The following is an 18,947-nucleotide window of genomic DNA, read 5'->3' as shown; positions in this document are numbered from 1 at the left end:
GGGTCTCCAGGTGCCTCCTTTGGCCCTGCCTTGTAGGCATGACAGTTGCCAAAGTCTCAATGGGGTTTGGAACTTCCAGATCAAAGCTGGAATAGCTACCCACTACATCTTCCTCTTTTTGTCTAAATAAGAAGGTTCTAACCTAATACAAGACTATATGCAAAGGAATGGTTATCAAATATTGTCCAAGAATAATGAGGGATAATGACCCAGATAAGATGGAACTACAACCAATGCAAACAATATCAAGCAAGAAACACATACTAAAATCCAGAGAAGTATAGAGCATAGGTAAATGGCATGTTACAAAGATCATTCCAAAAGGTGTCCTATCCTAAAGAACCTGAATCTAATACTTAATAGGTTCTATCTACTAAGTTGTAACTATAACTGCTGGTCTTCAATCCCATCAAAGACCTGAGAAGGAATATAATGGTACCTTAGAAATGGTAGATGGATGCAAGCAACTTTCGGGAATCTTACAAGAGTAGACCTAGACAGCTGGCAGCCTGGACAGTCACCTAATGTTTCTCAGCATTGTTGGTGCATTCAAATTGTCTCTAGGCCTAAAGTATCTGACAGACCATTTTCAGAAGCAGGAATTCTTTTTTTTTTTTTTTGGTTTTTCAAGACAGGGTTTCTCTGTGTAGCTTTGTGCCTCTCCTGGAACTCACTTGGTAGCCCAGGCTGGCCTCGAACTCACAGAGATCCACCCGGCTCTGCCTCCCGAGTGCTGGGATTAAAGGCGTGCGCCACCACCGCCCGGCCAGAAGCAGGAATTCTGAAAGACCATCTTACCCTGTCTTAGCAGAGTACAGTGGTCGCTTTCCTTGTGTCCTGCTTGTCCAGAAAGGACAGCATTGCATTTGTACTGTCAGCTGTCGAGGCAAGGGCAGTTCTTTGCCCAGTAGGCCATTTTGTGCCAAGAAGACAAATTTCTAAATGGAAATGTCTTAGAAGCCCAACATTCTCTCGGGATCAAATTTTTGCAGCCAGGAGCAATTGTGTCTCACATCAACAGAATTCTAAGTTATTTAAATGCCATATTCTCTAGGTCTATGAAGTGTTTGAAGATTACCTGTCCATCTGATTATCTGTAAATCTGGATAACCTAACTAACGTAACTATAGAATTGACAAGCATAGGTGACTATAAATCTATAAGTCTTATGTACCGAAATAAGCTAAGAACTAAGGCTTCATGTAAACAAAGTAAACAGTCTATAAGCAAATGTGTGGTAAAGAATGATGACTTCAAAATTGTGACAATACACAAGATATTTATAATAGAGGCAGGAATATATAGTGCGATATGCAATATGACAATAATCTTAAATATATATCAATATACCAAATATCCTAAACAGAAGTAGAACATAAAGTATGACAGATATAAATTTACATTTGTATCAATATACAAATATTCCAAATAAGAGTAGAAATATATGTACATTATAACAAATATAGTTCTGTATTTGTATCAATATATAAATTATCTTAAATAGGAATATAAAAATAGTTTACATTTGTATCAACATATAAGAATCCATAACAGTGCAAATTACAGTGCAAATTATCTAAGGCTGGTATTTTACTAAATTTGTTTACTAGTACATATAATAATCTACCATAATATCTTATACCTATCCATTCCATTTCTTCTTTTTCCTTTTTTCTCTTTTTTTGAGAATACTGAGTCTAATATTTTCTCCTACCCCCCAACCCTATAACCATCATCCATAACCCTGAGAATTATGAAACCTAAGGGAGAAGGGGTGTCGTTTTCTTAGAATTGCTTCCTGCTGCTTAGGGGGTAATATTATCTCTGTTGGGTACTGTGAGAAAGCTCAGATAGTTAAATCTCAGACTAACTGTAGGTTCTGCAGCAAGTCTTAGAGTAATGGGTAAGATTGTCTGAAATTCTGGCAAGAAGTGTATTATGATGATGATTACCATGGCATCATTCTGGATTGGGTAGAGTTGTTGTTGTTGGGGCTCCATCTTCCTTTTGGAGACTTCTGAGATTGCTATTGGAAAAACTTACTTGTTATCAAAATGGAAGGTTTGGATTTAAAGAGGACATAGCATGTAAGAAAGGATTCTGAGAAATCAAGAGTAAGCATGGAGAGAATTAGAATCTAGAAGACAATGGTCCCTTTTTATTGGTTTCCTTCTGTCCCACAGCAGAGGGCTCTTCTGATATGGGACTGAAGAATCTCTCAAACTTTTCTTTTAGCAATATGCTTGGGTTTAGAGAAGGAGTGAGCCAATTCCATCTCCAAAGCCAGCTTGGCTTATAATTAAATTGAAACCACAACTTTTCTAGATTGATAGAGAGATAGATGTTAGACAGTGAGATTTTACCATGTGTAGATTGGTACCAATAGATTCTTTCTTTCTGCTGTAAACATCCAGATATCCAAGGCCTTATGATTTTTGGAAGATGGGTATTTCCATTATCCTGGGAAGACAAAAACAGAACCCTACCCCAACCTTTGCTTGTTAAATTTTTCTTACAACTTGTAGAGATGTCACATTGGTGGATGATCTTTTACTTCTCCTCATCAAGGGGTTTTTCCTGTTCGAATCGAATTTTTATTAATTTTGTTGGTATCCATAGCTTTTCTTCTCCTGCAGAAACAAAGGCAAAACCCCTTCCCCAACGTAGAACATATCCAGGTTTCCATTCTGAGGTCAGCACATCCTTGAAATAAACCAGTTGGTTTAGCTCAGGAGTTTTGTCTGTCATCCAATGTCTCTCTGCAGCTGTTGTTCTTTTCTCATCAGCATTGAGAAAATTCAAGGTTAATAAAGCACTATGCAATCTATTTCTAGGAGTCATTGTTACCTGTTGCTGTTCATTTAGCATATCCTTTAAAGTTTGATTGGATCTTTCTGTGACTGCTTGGCCTGTGGGATTATGTGGTATACCTGTAACATGCTTTATATTGTAATAAGCAAAGAATTGTCTCATTTTATTGGAGACATATGCTGGGGCATTGTCTGTCTTAATTTGTACAGGTATTTCCATGATGGCCATAACTTCTAATAGGTGTGTAATCACAGAATCAGCCTTTTCAGAACTCATAGGAGTTGCCCATTGAAATCCTGAATAGGTGTCAATGGTATGATGTACATACTTTAATCTTCCAAAGTCTGCAAAATAAAACACATCCATCTGCCAAATTTCATTTCTTTGTATACCTTTTGGATTGCTCCCTGCAGGTAATGGAATTTGGTTATAGATGGAACAAGTAGGACATTTTTTCACAATATCTGTAGCCTGTTGCCAAGTGATGGAGAAATCCTTCTTCAAACCTTTGCTATTTACATGGTATTTCTTATGAAATTCTGAAGCTTCTAGCACATTACCTATTAGTAACTGATCAATCTCATCATTACCTTGTGCTAGAGGTCCTGGCAAACCTGTATGGGATCTGATATGTGTTATATATATATATATATATGATGTTCCCTTTTTCTGGTGATTTCCTGCAATTGTATGAATAATGAAGTTAATTCTGTATTATCAGGAATAAAGTCAGCAGTTTCAATACGTAAAACAACTCTCTCTACATATTGAGAGTCAGTGACTATATTAAGGGGTTCTATGAAGTCCATCAGTACCATAAGAATGGCATACAGTTCTGCCTTTTGTACAGAGCTGTATGGACTTTGTACCACTTTACTTAAGTCTCCTGATTCATATCCTGCTTTCCCTGATTTATTTGCATCAGTATAGAATGTGAGGACTCCAGAAATTGGCTTTTGTCATACAATGTGAGGAAGGACCCATTCAGTCTTCTTTATGAATTCTATTCTATTCTCTTGCTTTTGGGATAGTGGTTGTTAATCTCTCCCAAAAAGTTACTACAGGCTCTCTGCCAGTATTCATTATCTTTCCATAGTGATGAAATTTCCTCATTAGTTCAAGGTACTACAATTTCTGCTGGGTCCATTCCTGTCAACTGGCAAAGTCTTAGTTTACCTTTTTGAATCAAATCAGAGATCTTTTCTATATAAGTCTTTAATTTCTTATTTGGTTTATATGGTAGGAATATCCATTCCAATATAATATTTTCCCTCTGCATCAAAATACCTGTTGGGGAATGTCTGGAGGGGAATATGACAAGAATGCATTTAAGTTCTGGATCCACATGATCCACATGTGCTTCTCGAATTGTCTTTTCTACTAGAGCCAATTCCTTCTCAGCTTTGGCTGATAATTCTCTTGGACTATTTAATTCTTTGTCCCCTTCTAGAGTATTAGCCAAATTTTGTAGTCCATCTTTGGGTATTCCCATGATACCCAGTAAGTTGGAAATGCTTCCTAATAAATTGTGAAAATCATTAAGAGTCTTCAATCGATTTCTCCTTAGTTGTACCTTTTGGGGTCTAATTTTTTGTAGCTATATCTTATATCCTAAGTAATTAATAGAATCTCCTCTTTGTATTTTTTCAGGAGCAATTTGCAGTGCCCAGTGAGGCAAACCTTTTTTTACTTCTTCAAACATGCTTTCTAATGTATCTAACTTTGGATCAGCTAATAGGATATCATCCATATAGTGATAAATTATGGATTGTGGAAACTACACGAATTATCTCCAATGGTTTCTGCACAAAGTATTGGCACAAAGTAAGGCTGTTTAACATTCCCTATGGGAGGACCTTCCATTGATATCTCTTGACTGGCTGAGAATTGTTATAATTAGGTACTGTGAAGGCAAATTTTTCTCTATCATTTTCTTGTAAGGGTATGGTAAAGAAACAGTCTTTTAAGTCAATAACTATTATAGGCCCTTCTTTGGTAGCAGAGAGGGCAAGGGCATCCCAGTCTGTAGGGAGCCCATTGGCTGAATTACTTTACTAATAGCTCTCAGATCTGTCAGCATTCTCCGATTGCCAGACTTTTTTTAAATAACAAATACAGGAGAATTCCAAGGATTGGTAGATTCTTCAATGTGTTGAGCATTCAACTGCTCTTGAACCAGCTGTTCTAAAGCTTGTAGCTTCTCTTTTGTCAAAGGCCATTGTCCAACCCAGACAGGTTTATTAGTTAGCCATTTTAAAGGTAAGGCAGTTGGTACTTCTGAGAGTTCAACAGCAGTCGTGCTCTGTTTGTGAACAGCCTGAATGGTTGGTGGCTGATTTTTATAACATGTCATGATATTATTCCTAGAAACATGCATTGGTCTGTATTCCTTTTCTGAAAGTGTAGGAATTTTAATCTGGGTATTCCATTGTTGTAACAGATCTCGGCCCCAAAGATTTACTGCTGCATTTGCTACATATGGCTTCAGCCTTCCTCTCTGTCCTTCTGGCCCTATGCATTCAACCCATCTCAAACTCTGTTTTATCTGAGATAGGGTGCCAATCCCTAAAAGTTGGACATCTACCTCTTGAAGAGGCCAATTCGAATGCCATGATTTTGGTGTAATTATAGTCACATCTGCACCTGTGCTACTAGGCCCTCCATAACCAGGCCATTAATTCAAATTCTAAGCTTTGGTCTTTGTTCATTTATGGAAGTCTGCCAAAATATTTGTTTTATAGTGTTCTTTGTAAACTGTGATTCACCTATCAGAGCTGTTTTATCATCCATTGCAGTATTGGTTTTTACATTAGGCATTGGTTTATTCAGTTGTCCTGGAGAGGAATTTTTCTACAGTGGCTGGGAATGTTCATACTACATTTGATTTGGGGGCCTGCAAGAGGCCCCCTGAGGTGTTTCCCACCAGTAAAGGGTTGCCTCATATATCTATTTTTGATCTGCACTCACTGGTCCAATTTCAGCCTTTGCCACACCTTCTACATAATCTGGGAGGTGGTTTGGATCTCCTGTTTAGGCTATTCCTAAAAGGAGTATTACTTCTAGAAGTACCCTACGTACAGTTTTTACTTATATGACCTGGTGTACCACATTTAAAACATTTGGTAACACGGGGTCTTCTTTCACCTCTGGGATTTGTCTCTCCTATCCAAGCCCCATTACTGTAGTTATGAGACTCAACACCATTAGTATACTGAATCCATTCTTCCAAAGGAGCTGATCTGATCTTTAATGGTGTAAATATTCTTCTGCATTCTGCATTAGCATTGTCGAACACCAAGGACTCAATTAGTACTTTTCTTAATTCTTTATCTGATACAGCTTTTGTTATAGCTGTGTTCAGCCTTTTTAAAAAATCAGTGAAGGGTTTGTGTGGTCCCTGATATATTTTTGTGTATACCTCAGTTGGTTTTCCAGGTTGTGGAATTTTTCCCCAAGCATTTAGAGCTGCTGTACAGCATAGGGATATTGTATGCTCATCATAAGTGGCTTGTACATTCCTGTCAGTGAAACATCCCTCACCAAGTATTTGACCTTGGGAGATCACAAAACCTCTGAGTTTACCTTGTTGTTCTAAATTTTTTGCCTATTCTCTCAACCAGCTTTTCCACTGTAGCTGCTGGCTATATTCTAGAACAGCTGAAATTAACTGATGCCAGTCATCTGGGATGATTCTATGTAAGGTAGACCACGAATTTAACATGTGTCTTACTTGTGTGAAGTGTATCCCATACATAACTATTGCTTCCTTTATATTTTTAAAGTCCCTTGTTGAAATTGGTTGTAATGTATATGTATTATATGGCTCGGGGTGTGTCATCTGCTGGCTTCTCATGGATGATAACAGGATAAGCCATTGTATGAGAGCCATTTTGAGATGTTACAACCTCTATGGTCTTGCCCTTCTGCTTATTAGGTCCCTTGTCATGTTTACTGAGAGTTTCTTCTAAGGCTTGCAAATGAGCACCTAGGGTCTCTTCTAGGGAGTGAACCTCCTCTCTGGCAAGGGACTCCAGATTTCTCATGGAATCATAGAAGTTTTTATGTTCCTCAGAAACACATGATTCCATGGCCCTTATCTTACCAATTAATGATAATTTTTCTTCCTTATATAGTGTCTGGAGAGTTAGTGTTCTGTCCATTAAATATTCACATTTATTATCAATAAGATCAATTTTCGGTACAAGCCTGTTTTGTAAATCCTGATCAGCAGATTCCAGAGAAAGAATCTTTTTCTGTAAGCCTTCATTGCTATTTTTTAAAGCCTGTATCAGTCCCAATAATGACTCATCTTTGTTCTTGTTATTAAACCAGTGTTTGAACACTGTGTGAATTATTACGATGAATGCCAAAATGGTACAGGCCGGATATGCCTTAGGAAGGTCATATATTTCCAGGAAGATGTCATTCATCATACAGGCAAAAAGGTTTTCAAATTCTTGTGAGGTAATGTTGTCGGCCATATTACAAGAATTACTCAAAATTTGTTAGTCAATTTTAAGGTGGAAAATTATCAAGTACTTTTACTTGAAACAATATGCTTACCTTTTCGTGGTTTTTTTTTTGGGGGGGGGTTGTAGTAGCACTTTTCAGTCAGCAGGTGGCATTGGTACAGCTCCAAAGCAGGGCCTGCTGGTGATCTTGGCTGACTGCAACTCCCTGGAGTCGAGATGGCGGGAGCCAGAGCCGACACACAGGAAGCAGGGGAGTGCCTCTTTCACTGGTCTAGGGCTAAGAACCCTGTAGGCATTCCTTGGTTATATGGAACTTTGCAGGCAGGTTTACTTACCCGCTAGCCTGGGAGGAGGCTGAGGGTGGGAACCACCCAGGCCTTTGGAATTTGCCCCACTTGAACACCAGATATTGGTGAAATTATTAAGGCCACTCCACGTAGTTAAAAGGAGATGTATTTAATGGAGTAACTTACAAATTAAGGGATAGGTAGGTCGCGGGGTATGGGGAAGGTGTATCACAGTCCAGAGGTGTTCTCTGGAGCTCTGCTTGGCCCACCTCCACCATCCAGGGTCCTGGAACAGAGAGAGAGCACTGGCCCATCCAGATCTCGGGTCTCCAGGCACCTCCCTTGGCCCCATCTTGTAAGCATGACAGTTGCCAAAGTCTCAATGGGGGTTGGAACTTCCAGATCAAACCTGGAATGGCTACCAACTACAACCTCTGTGCTCATGGGAGTCAGAGCAGAGCTGACAGAGGTAGATCCTGTTCTCAACACAGAAGATCCTCTTTGTCTCCTTGTGGGTCACACATTTATGCTCCTCAGAGCTCAGGTACTTCATGAGGCTGGCTTGTCTGGCAATGGACACCAGCTTCTTCAGAACAGTGTTGGTTCTGAAGTCCTTTTCCTCGGATGGTTCCCTACACGTAGGGCAATGGACAGGAAGCTGGATGTCTTCCCAAGAAAGGTGGAGGCAGGCTCCACAAAAGCTGTGGCCACAGCTTATGGTGACTGGGTCTGTAAGGCAGTTCAGGCAGATGAAGCAGGTGAGTTCTTCCTGGAAGGCTTGTGAGATGTCTGACTCCATTTCTCCACAGACTTGTCTCTGGCCTCAGCAATATTGAGTCAGGACAGAAAAATATTAGTTAATCTCTGGGGTCCAATCCTCAACATGTGGATAGATCTAGCAGTCTCTGGAGCCAGAATGTTTGAAATCACACTCTGTCTGGTCTGGTGAAGAGTGAACCTGGCTGGCACTTGGAGAGTGATTTTTTTTTTTTTTAACAAATCCAAATTTTATTCTGAGGAATTTACTTTACTGTATCTAAAAAAAAAGTCACTGGGGGAACAACCTCCTCCCTCCCGCGATGTTTGTGCGTGGAGGAATCTGCACAAGAGGAGGTCAGCAGATGTGATGCTACCACAGAGCAGGCTGAGGGGAGCCAGGTTCAATTCGCTGGGAGCCATTAGCCTTAGGAGTATCTGGAGCTGGAGGTGGGCTGTCCTCAGCTTCCTGCTTCTGCCCCACAGAGGGCACTGCCCCCAAGTGGGGATGGCGAAGATGATGGGGGAGGGACTGGAGAAGGATGAGAAGGAGGGCCTCCTTTGCCTTCCCCTGTTAGGGAAGGGAGACCACAATGTATTTCTGAACACGACCAGGGCCAGCAGGGGCTGTGCTTGGCTGTCCGGTGGTGGCCTTAGAGACCAGCTTGATGATGGGCTGCACGCTGGGAACCGTGGTGGTGACAGGAGAGGTCGTGGTAGAGCCTGAGCCAGGAGCTGAGGTGCCAAGGGACAAGCCCTGCTGGGTCGATGAGGCACTGGAAGATGAGGACATTACAATAAACTTGGTTGGAGGAGGAGAAGGCTGAGGAGGGGCAGCAGCTCTAGCAGACACCAGTGTCTGGACAGGCAAGGCAGTGGAACCAGGAACCTTCACTAAGCCAGGGGTCCGAGGGCCTGGCTGAGGGGCCTGCGAGAGGGTCAGTGTGGGCCCAAGCTGTGTGATGGTGGGTGTGGTCCTGTTGACCTGCTGAGCTTGTAGAGCAGCCTGGGCCCTGGCCTTCACGACATGGGAGCAGAGAAGAGGCCCAAGGGACCCAAATTCTCCCCGGTAGGCATCCTGATCGTCAGGTGGAGGGCGCAGCTTCGCCAGTACCGGGGCACAGTGTTTCAGGAGAAGGCTCCGCACACAGTCTGCTGCGATACGGTCAATGTTGCTCAGCACAGGCCCATCCAGGACACAGCGGATCCGTTCCCCTTCCTGCTGCAGCCTTGGCAGAATCAGCGTCTTAATCACATTGTGTCCCAGCTCTGCCAGGCCTGCAATGGAGCCATATCGAGTTGTCCACGGAGTCTTCTCATCTACCCAGCAATGTCTTGGTGATCCGGGACTGGATGTTATTGGTGGTTGTGCTGAAATGTTTACAGATCTGGGCCACTAGACGGGCAACAAAATCCCAGAGGGCCCAGTGATTGTCCACATCCGGCCGCAGGCACAGCTGTCTGCACACAATGCAGGTCATGACTGCAGGAATCAGCTCGTGCACATATTTCTCTAGATAGAGCGTGGGATTGTCCATCAGGGCCTTCACCATGCGCATCAGATAGATGAGCAAGGCCAGGTTATTCTGAACCACGTTTACACGGACCCCCTCAGAGATGAAGATACTGAACCATGGTAGCATGTCATAGAGCCCCGGGTCGGTGGCAATGCTTTGCAGAGCTTCAGCTCTCTTGGCCTCACAGGATCCTACACAGGCTTCTGTGATCGCTTTGTAATACAGCTGCTGTTCCGCTGACAGCTTATGGATGCAGCGGGGCTTCAGGCACAAAGGGGCTCCCTCCAGGAAAAGAGGTGCTTTCTTCTCTTCTCCTTTGCCATCAGCTGCAGCTGCCCCTTGACCTTTGCCTTTCAGGGGTCCATCTTCTTCTTGGCCTGGCTTTGCTGACTTCAGGAGTCCCGTGGCCTCATCCTTCTGCTGCTCTTTGTGTGCTGGGGGTGGATTCTCTGGTATAGCTGGCTGGCAGCCTTCAATGCTCAGCCAATGTGCTTTGAGGCAGACATCCAGAGGCACCTGAGGCAGAGGGGTGTTGATGATATCGCTCAGGTCCACTTCCTTCTCCTCATAGAAGTAAAGCTCCCGGCCCCCACCAGAGGCTGACCGGAAAGGGATGAATTCCTGAGCATGGAAGCCATATAGTGGCTTCACATTCCTTAGCTTCAATGCAGAGTCAATGTCACTGGTAGTGAGTTTCTTCCACTTTCCCATGTGCATGAACTTCAAAGCATCCTGGGAAATCTCCTTGATGTGGTAGCTGATCTCATCTGTCAGGAGTTGGCAAGACTCCTCCTGAATCTGAGCAATGCCAATGGACTCTGCCACCACCTTCATTGACTCAGAGGGCAACACAGTATTGCTGAGTTTCAGCTTCTTTTCTTCGGCCATACTGGAATTCCAACTCCTGTCCCTGGAAGGATGCCACCCCAGGGTGGAGAGATGGAGCCAGGCTGCCAAAGAGCTGCTTAGGAGTGTCCTTTTATAGTCTCTAAAGACCACACCCACTTCTTCCCAAGTTGCTTTCCATTGGAAGATTGAATTAACTCTGAGGCCAGTCTCCACAAGCAAATCTCCACAAGATTTCCAAAGTCACTGCTTAGCTGGGTGTGGTCGCTCACACCTTTAATCCAAGAATCCTAGGGAACGGCCTTCTGAATTGGGAGGAGTTCTGGTTCAAGGCCTGCCTAGCCTAGACAGTGAAAACTTGTCTAAAAAAAATGAGTAATTTTGCTACAATATTTTACTGTTTCTAGATATTTTGTGGTTTGCTTATATTTTTGAGTTTCTTTTTACAATTTAACAGATAATGATATCAACCTGTGATTTTTAGCAAATATCAAAATTAAAAGATCCTTATCAGTTCATTGATAATTTTGTTCAACTTAGTTTAATCATATTCACTTCAACTACAACTTCTTTGAAATTCAACCCCTTTCTCTACCCACTCAACTCTCTGTTCTTTTCTTTTTTCTTTTTTTTTTTTTTTAAATACACAGGGAACGCCAGTGGTGGTGGCTCATGCCTTTAATCCCAGCACTCTGGAGGCAGAGGCAGGCTGATGTCGGTGAGGTCGAGGCCAGCCTGCTCTATAGAGTAAGTTCCAACACAGGCTCCAAAGCTACACAGAGAAACCCTGTCTCAAAATCAAAAAACAAAAATATCAAACAAACAAACAACAACAAAAAAAAAACATCATGTAGAATTAACTAAAACTCAAGAAGCTGAGATGTTTGTCTCGTGAGGGAATTTTCTTGATTGAATATCATTTGAAGTAGAAAAGCTCCAAATAAAATCACATATTTTGAGGTGTGAGAATACAACTTACATCTTAGCTGCATCTTCTGGTGGAAGCCTCTATAAAGGACATGGAAGAAGGAAACTCATCTTTTCTATTTGTTATCTTGCCTTTGCTTTCATTGGTAAATTCATCCCATCACTGGTATAAGAGCCTTTTTTGGGGGTGGGGATTCCAAAGTAAACTGAAGACCAGCTGAGACATCCATCCTTGCAGACTGAACAAATATTCTCTCTCTCTCTCTCTCTCTCTCTCTCTCTCTCTCTCTCTCTCTCTCTCTCTCTGTCTCTCTCCCTCCACCATCTCTCTGTATGTGTATGCCTGAGTATTCATTTATTTTTGTTCTTCTAGATTCAGAGTGGTTCCCACACAAATCTCTTGGGTTTTACTTAATTCCACATGTGGTCAGTTTGACAACCAGGAATAGCCATCACTATTCCTTCAAACTTTCCCACATCCATATCAACATATTCATAGTTCTAGTCTTGTCTATGTAACCATTTCTAGGAGAGACTGCTTCACAGCACATTTCCTAGTATTCTGACTCTTACATCTTTTCTGACACCTCTTCAACAATATTTCTAGAGCCATTGCAAATATTGTGAATAGAACAGCAAGGGAAACATAAAATTGGGAAAAATTATTTGTTTATTGAAGTAGTTTCATGCCTTCAGATAGAGACTGTAAGAAAGAATGGGTGGCGATGGGTGAATAGACAGCTCCACTCTCTTGTTTGGATTCTATGTGGTCTTCCAGAATTCTTCAGCTGGATCAATCTCTAGTTGTTCATATGGTGGTTGATATAATACTGATCCCTTTATGTAACATAAACCTTAAAAAGTCTTATTAGCAAAAAACCCAGAGCCGGACATTGGGGTCAAAAGTAAAGCTCAGAGAAGCAGAGCAAGCCAACTAAAATTCTAACCTCTTTGAAATGTTCAGTCTCAAGACAGTGAGTTCCTGTTTCCTCATGCCTTATAGAACTTTTTCTGCCCTGCCATCTTACTTCCTGGGATTAAAGATGTGTGTGCTTCTCAAGCAAAGCATGCATTCTCAATTGATGGGATTAAAGGTGTGTGCCATCTCGCCCAGCTCTGTTCTCAATGTGGCCTTGAACTCACAGGGATCTCTGTTTTCAGAATGACAGGATTAAGGGTGTGTGCCAACACTATCTAGCCTCTATGTCTAATAAAGCGGCTGGCTCTGTTCTCTAATTCCCAGATGAGTTTTGTTGGGGTGCAAAATATTCCACCACAGTGTCCCATGTTTAATCAGCTGTCATTTAGTTCTCATTCTATTGATGATGAGCACTGAAGTTGTACTTTGGCTATTGTGATGAACACTTTATTTGTATGTATGGAACATATGCCCATGGGTAAATGTGTGTTTGGGTGAGGCCAGAGACGGATGTCAGATGTCCTGCTCTATTACACACCAGGTTATTCCCTTGATAAAGAGACTCACGGAACCTGAAACTCCATTTTAGCTAGGTGCCTAACCAGCATGATCCAAGGATATGCTTGTATCCAACCCTCAAAGCTAGGGTAAAAGACATGAGAGGCCTTGCCTGGCTTTTATATGGGTGCTGAGGATTTGAACTCAGATCTTTGTGTTTGATCAGCAAATGCTCTTACTCACTGAGCCATCTCCCCAGGTACTGCTATGGACATTCTTTCCTATGACTATTCTAATACATGTCTCTTGGTGAATAAAAGTATAGATTTCTTGCATGCAGATACCTACAAATGACATTACTGAGTCATCGGGGGTAGACATGTTTAGCTCTCTTAGATCTTGCTAGTTTACTAAAGTGATTGTGCCAGTTTGTACTGCTTCTGCTAAACATCAGAGTTTTAATGTGTTTCATTCTTATGAGAAAGGTATAACCCATGCTGCCCTGGAATTTCCCTATTTTTTCCCCAGTCTCTGGAGTAGTAGGATGACAGCTGTGCACTACCACACTCAAGCAGTCTATTTATTTTTAATGTCAAACGTCCATGATTTTCCTGGTGTTCTCCAGAACATGTAACACAAATCTTAAATGGTCTTATAAATAGAAAAAACACAGAGACAGATATTGGGGTGAAAGCTGAAAGATCAGAGAAACAGAACAAGCCATAGCCAACTCCTGAGGCAATCCTGTTTCCATGAATCCTCAGACTGAAAGCCCCTGAGGGTCTCAGTTGAACTGCTCTTTAGTTCCTGTCCCCTCCTGCCCTTTATACCGTTCTGTGCCCTGCCATCTTTCTTCCTCTCTCTGCCCAGCTACATCACTTCCTCTTTCTGCCCAGCTCTATCACTATTACTTCCTGTCTGTCTGTATTGACCTCCAGACCTGTATGGTTAACTAGTATTGGGATTAAAGGCGTGTGCCACCACACCTTGCTCTGTTCCCAGTGGGGCCTGGAACTCACAGAGAACTGGATGAATCTTTGCTTCCCGAACGCTATGATTAAAGGCATGTGCTACCACTGCCTGACTTCTATGTTTAATATAGTGGCTGTCTGTTTTCCTTTGATGGATCCCCAGGCAAGTTTTATTTGTTAGAGCACCAATAAAATATCACCACAAGAACCCTGGCACAAAAGGGACCAGACAGAAAACTACTGATCAGGTTTAGGTTTTGTACTCCGGGACTAAGGACAGAAAATGGAAGGTTGTTGTTTTGTTTGTTTGTTTGCTTGTTGTTGTTCTTTTAAGTTTTGCCATACACTTTTTTTTAATTATGAAAAATCTATTCACTTTACATACCAATCACAGATTCCTCCTATGCCCTCTTCACAGCCCAAAGCCTTCCGCCACAACCCACCCCCATCCCCACATTTTCCCAATCAAGGTATCCCATGGGGACTCAGCAGAGCCTGGCACACTCAGCTGAGGCAGGGCCAAGACACTCCCCGCTGCACCAAGGCTGTGAAAGGTGTCACACCCTAGGCGCTGGGCTCCAAAAAGTCCACCCATGCACCAGGGACAGATCTCGATCCCCCTACCTGGGGGCCCCCCAAACAGTTCACACTAAACAACTGCCTCCCATATCCAGAAGGCCTAGTCTAATTCTATGTGGGTGGCACAGCTATTAGTCCACAGATCATGGGTTTCCACTAGTGTGGCTGGTCTTCTCTGCACGTTTTCCCCTTGACATCCGCTGCCCACAGAACCCCTCCTCTCTCTCATTGATTAGATGCCCAGAGTTCAGCCTGGCGCCTGGCCGTCGATCTCTGCACCTGCTTCCATCAGTCACTGTATGAAGGCTCTGTGATGAGAACTAGAGTATTCACTAGACAGTGACAGAGTAGACCAGTCAGAAAAGTGGTGCTAGCATGACTGGATCTCAATATGCAGAAGATTGCAAATAGATCCATGATTTGTCACCATGCATAAAACTCAAGTCCAAGTAGTTCAGAGACCTCAACATAAATCCAGTTACACTGAACTTGTTAGATGAGAAAGTAGGAAGTGGTCTTGATGCACTGGCACAGAAGACCACTTCCTAAATATCACATCAGTAGCACAAACACTGAGAACACTTTTTGTCATTTAATAGTATTATAATATGTAATAAACATAAATGAGGTTACAATACAGTAAGGAATACATAAAAACACTAAAGTACTGGGATTACATCTTCCGAGGATCACATGGGGCCAGTGGAGAAGAAAGGCCTGACAGAGGTATTAAAGGTGCCAGAAGGATACTTGTATATGAGAGAACTCTTGGCAACATTCAGGAAACTTAAACATCCCTCCTCACAATCGAGGAACACACCAATCTGGCCCAGTGGTCTCTCTATATAGTGCTGGAATACTGGGCATGTGGTGAGGAGACTGTAATGATCACCCTCCTTGACACACACAAGAAGAAATGCACCCTCAGATTCAATGAGCTGGTTTCTGTTGCTTAACCAGGAATCCTTACAGACCCCTACAGCCCAGTCTGAGGAATTGTTCAAATCCAGCTCCCAGTAATATTTTCCTGAGATGAAGCACTCTGCTTTCCAGGAAGCCGAATAGGTTCCAGCAGAATCCAAAGGTGTATTCTCACCTTGAGGTCTGAAGCTGCATCTTTTCATGATGTTAAAGAGTTTCACATTGTTAGGGCATATGCTTGTAAATTCGAAGACAATGTTCACTTGGAAGTGGCTGTACCTTTCAGTCAGTCCACTGATGGGTAGAGAGCTGAGCTCTAGATCCAGAGTCTGGGGCATGCTCAGCTGCTGCTGCATTGACTCACTCCTCCTGAACATGTCATCCAAACCCTGGAGCAGTAGCTCATGTGGCTCCTGGGACATTGCCATCAGCTCCTCATACATTTCTCTTAGCTGTTGGCTCTTTTGGACCATCATGGCTTCCCTTCTCCTGAGCTTCTCTAAAACACGTTGGCCTTCGTTTTGCATACACTCAATATGTTGCTTTTCCTCTTGACCCCGCACCGGACACAGTCTCCTGTACTCTGCTCTGACCATTTGCTCCCGCAGTGTCAAGGAGTCCGTCCACAGAGTTGTCATTCTGTTCTCTGCCTCTATATTCCCTTTATTTTCTTGGATCTTCTCCCACAAAGACGCCATTTGCTGTAAAAGTCTTTCCATTTGCCCCTCAGCAGCCACTTCGATGGGACCGTGTTGGTGACCTCTGTGCTCATGGGAGTCAGAGCAGTGCTGACAGAGGTAGATCCTGTTCTCAACACAGAAGATCTTCTTTGTCTCCTTGTGGGTCACACATTTATGCTCCTCAGAGCTCAGGTACTTCATGAGGCTGGCTTGTCTGGCAATGGACACCAGCTTCTTCAGAACACTGTTGGTTCTGAAGTCCTTTTCCTCGGATGGTTCCCTACACATAGGGCAATGGACAGGAAGCTGGATGTCTTCCCAAGAAAGGTGGAGGCAGGCTTGACAGAAGCTGTGGCCACAGCTTATGGTGACTGGGTCTGTAAGGCAGTTCAGGCAGATGAAGCAGGTGAGTTCTTCCTGGAAGGCTTGTGAGATGTCTGACTCCATTTCTCCACAGACTTGTCTCTGGCCTCAGCAATATTGAGTCAAGACAGAATAATATCAGTTCAGCTCTGGGGTCCAATCCTCAATGTGTAGATAGATCTAGCAGTCTCTGGAGCCAGAATGTTTGGAAACACACTCTGTGTGGTCTGGTGAAGAGTGAACCTGGCTGGCTCTTGGAGTGTCCTCTTATAGTCTCCAAAGACCACGCCCACTTCTTCCCAATTCGCTTTCCATTGGTGAGTTCCTGTAGATATATATTAAATGGATGGAAGATTGATTTAACTCTGAGGCCAAGCTCCACAAACAAATCTCCACAAGCAAATCTCCACAAGATTTCCAGAGTCACTGCTTGCTTCGCTGGGTGTGGTCACTCACACCTTTAATCCAAGTATCCTAGGGAATGGCCTGCTGAATTGGGAGGAGGTTTAGTTCAAGGCCTGCCAAGCCTAGACAGTGAGAACTTGTCTAAACAAAAATAATGAGTAATTTTCCTACAATATTTACTCTTTCTAAAAATTTGTGGTGTGCTTATATTTTTACTTTTCCTTTTACAATTTAACAGATAATGATATCAACCTGTGATTTTAGCAAATATCGACATTAAAAGATTCTTATTAGTTCTTTGATAGTTTTGGTCAACTTATTTTTATCATATTTACTTCAACTGAAACTTCTTTGAGATTCATCTCCTTTCTCTACCCACTCAACTTTCTGTTCTTTTCTTTCTTTTTTTTTTGTTTTCGTTTTTTTGAGACAGGGTTTCTCTGTGTAGCTTTGCACCTTTCCTGGAACTCACTTGGTAGTCCAGGCTGGCCTCGAACTCACAGAGATCCACCTGGCTCTGCCTCATAAGTGCTGGGATTAAAGGTGTGCGCCACCACCGCCCGGCCCTGTTCTTTTCTTTTGTCTTTTTTTAAAAATACATGTTTGGGAAGCCGGGTGGTGGTGGCTCATGCCTTTAATCCCAGCACTCTGGAGGTAGAGGCAGGTGGATGTCTGTGAGGTCGAGGCCAGCCTGCTCTACAGAATGAGTTCCAAGACAAGCTCCAAAGCTACATAGAGAAACCCTGTCTCAAAAACAAAAACAAAATGAAAACAAACAAACAACAACAAAAAACACTAATTAGAATTAACTAAAACCCAAGAGGCTGAGATATTTGTCTCGTGAGGGAAGTTTCTTGATTGAATATCATTTCAAGTAGGAAAGCTCCACCTAAACTCACACATTTTGAGGTGTGAGAATACACCTTACATCTTAGCTGCATCTTCTGTTGGCAGCCTATAAAGGGTTTGCTTTTTGTTAACTTGCCCTCACTCTCACTGGCCAGTTCATCCCTTCACTGGTATAAGAGCCTTTTTGGGGGTTGGGGATTCCAAAGTATACTGAAGACCAGTTGAGACATCCAGCCTTGCAGACTGAACAAATGCTCTTTCTGTCTCTCTGTCTCTCTCTCTTTCTCCCCCCCCCCATTTCTCTGTATGTGTGTGCCTGAGTATTCATTTAGTTTTGTTCCTCTAGATTCAGAGGGGTTACCACACTTATCTCTTGGGTTTTACTTAATTCCACATGTGGTCAAGTTGACAACCAGGGATAGCCATCACTATTCCTTCAAACTTTCCCACATCCATATCAACATATTCATAGTTCTAGTCTTGTCTATGTAACCATTTCTAGGAGAGACTGCTTCACAGCACATTTCCTAGTATTCTGACTCTTACATCTTTTCTGACACCTCTTCAACAATATTTCTAGAGCCATTGCAAATATTGTGAATAGAACAGCAAGGGAAACATAAAAAAAATTTATTTATTGAAGTAGTTTCATGCCTTCAGATAGAGACTGTAAGAAAGAATGGGTGGCGATGGGTGAATAGACAGCTCCACTCTCTTGTTTGGATTCTATGTTGTCTTCCAGAATTCTTCAGCTGGATCAATCTCTAGTTGTTCATATGGTGGTTTATATGATACTGATCCCTTTATGTAACACACATCTTAAAAAATCTTATTAACAAAAAACCCAGAGGCAGACATTGGGGTGAAAACTGAAAGCTCAGAGAAGCAGAGCAAACCAACTACAAATTCTAACCTCTATGAATTATTCACTCTCAAGACAGTGAGATCCTGTTTCCTCATGCCTTATAGAACTTTTTCTGCCCTGCTATCTTATTCCTGGGATTAAAGTTGTGTGTACTTCCCAAGCAAAGGCATGCATTCTCAAGTGTTGGGATTAAAGGTGTGTGCCACCTCCCCCAGCTCTGTTCTCAATGTGGCCTTGAACTCACAGGGATCTATTTTCCAAATGATAGTATTAAGGGTGTG

General features: G+C 42.5%; 2 protein-coding genes across 2 annotated transcripts; both read right to left on the bottom strand.

The window, feature by feature from the left end:
• Window positions 1-8,699: 8,699 nt before the first annotated feature.
• On the bottom strand, window positions 8,700-10,731 carry LOC131907879 (transcription initiation factor TFIID subunit 6-like). The gene is given in 4 exon segments (XM_059258950.1): window positions 8,700-8,801; window positions 8,803-8,903; window positions 8,906-9,654; window positions 9,656-10,731. Coding segments are annotated over 4 exon segments (2,028 nt in total).
• Window positions 10,732-15,272: 4,541 nt separating this feature from the next.
• Window positions 15,273-16,631, bottom strand: LOC131907878 (tripartite motif-containing protein 43-like). The gene has a single exon (XM_059258949.1). It carries the CDS (start codon window positions 16,629-16,631, stop codon window positions 15,273-15,275), a length of 1,359 nt encoding a protein of 452 aa, XP_059114932.1.
• Between the last annotated feature and the right edge of the window lie 2,316 nt (window positions 16,632-18,947).

Source organism: Peromyscus eremicus, chromosome 4 (genome assembly GCF_949786415.1).
Source record: "Peromyscus eremicus chromosome 4, PerEre_H2_v1, whole genome shotgun sequence".
NCBI lineage: Eukaryota > Metazoa > Chordata > Mammalia > Rodentia > Cricetidae > Peromyscus > Peromyscus eremicus.
The sequence above is the reverse complement of the archived record's forward strand: the minus strand, read 5'-3'. Positions and strand labels throughout refer to the sequence as shown.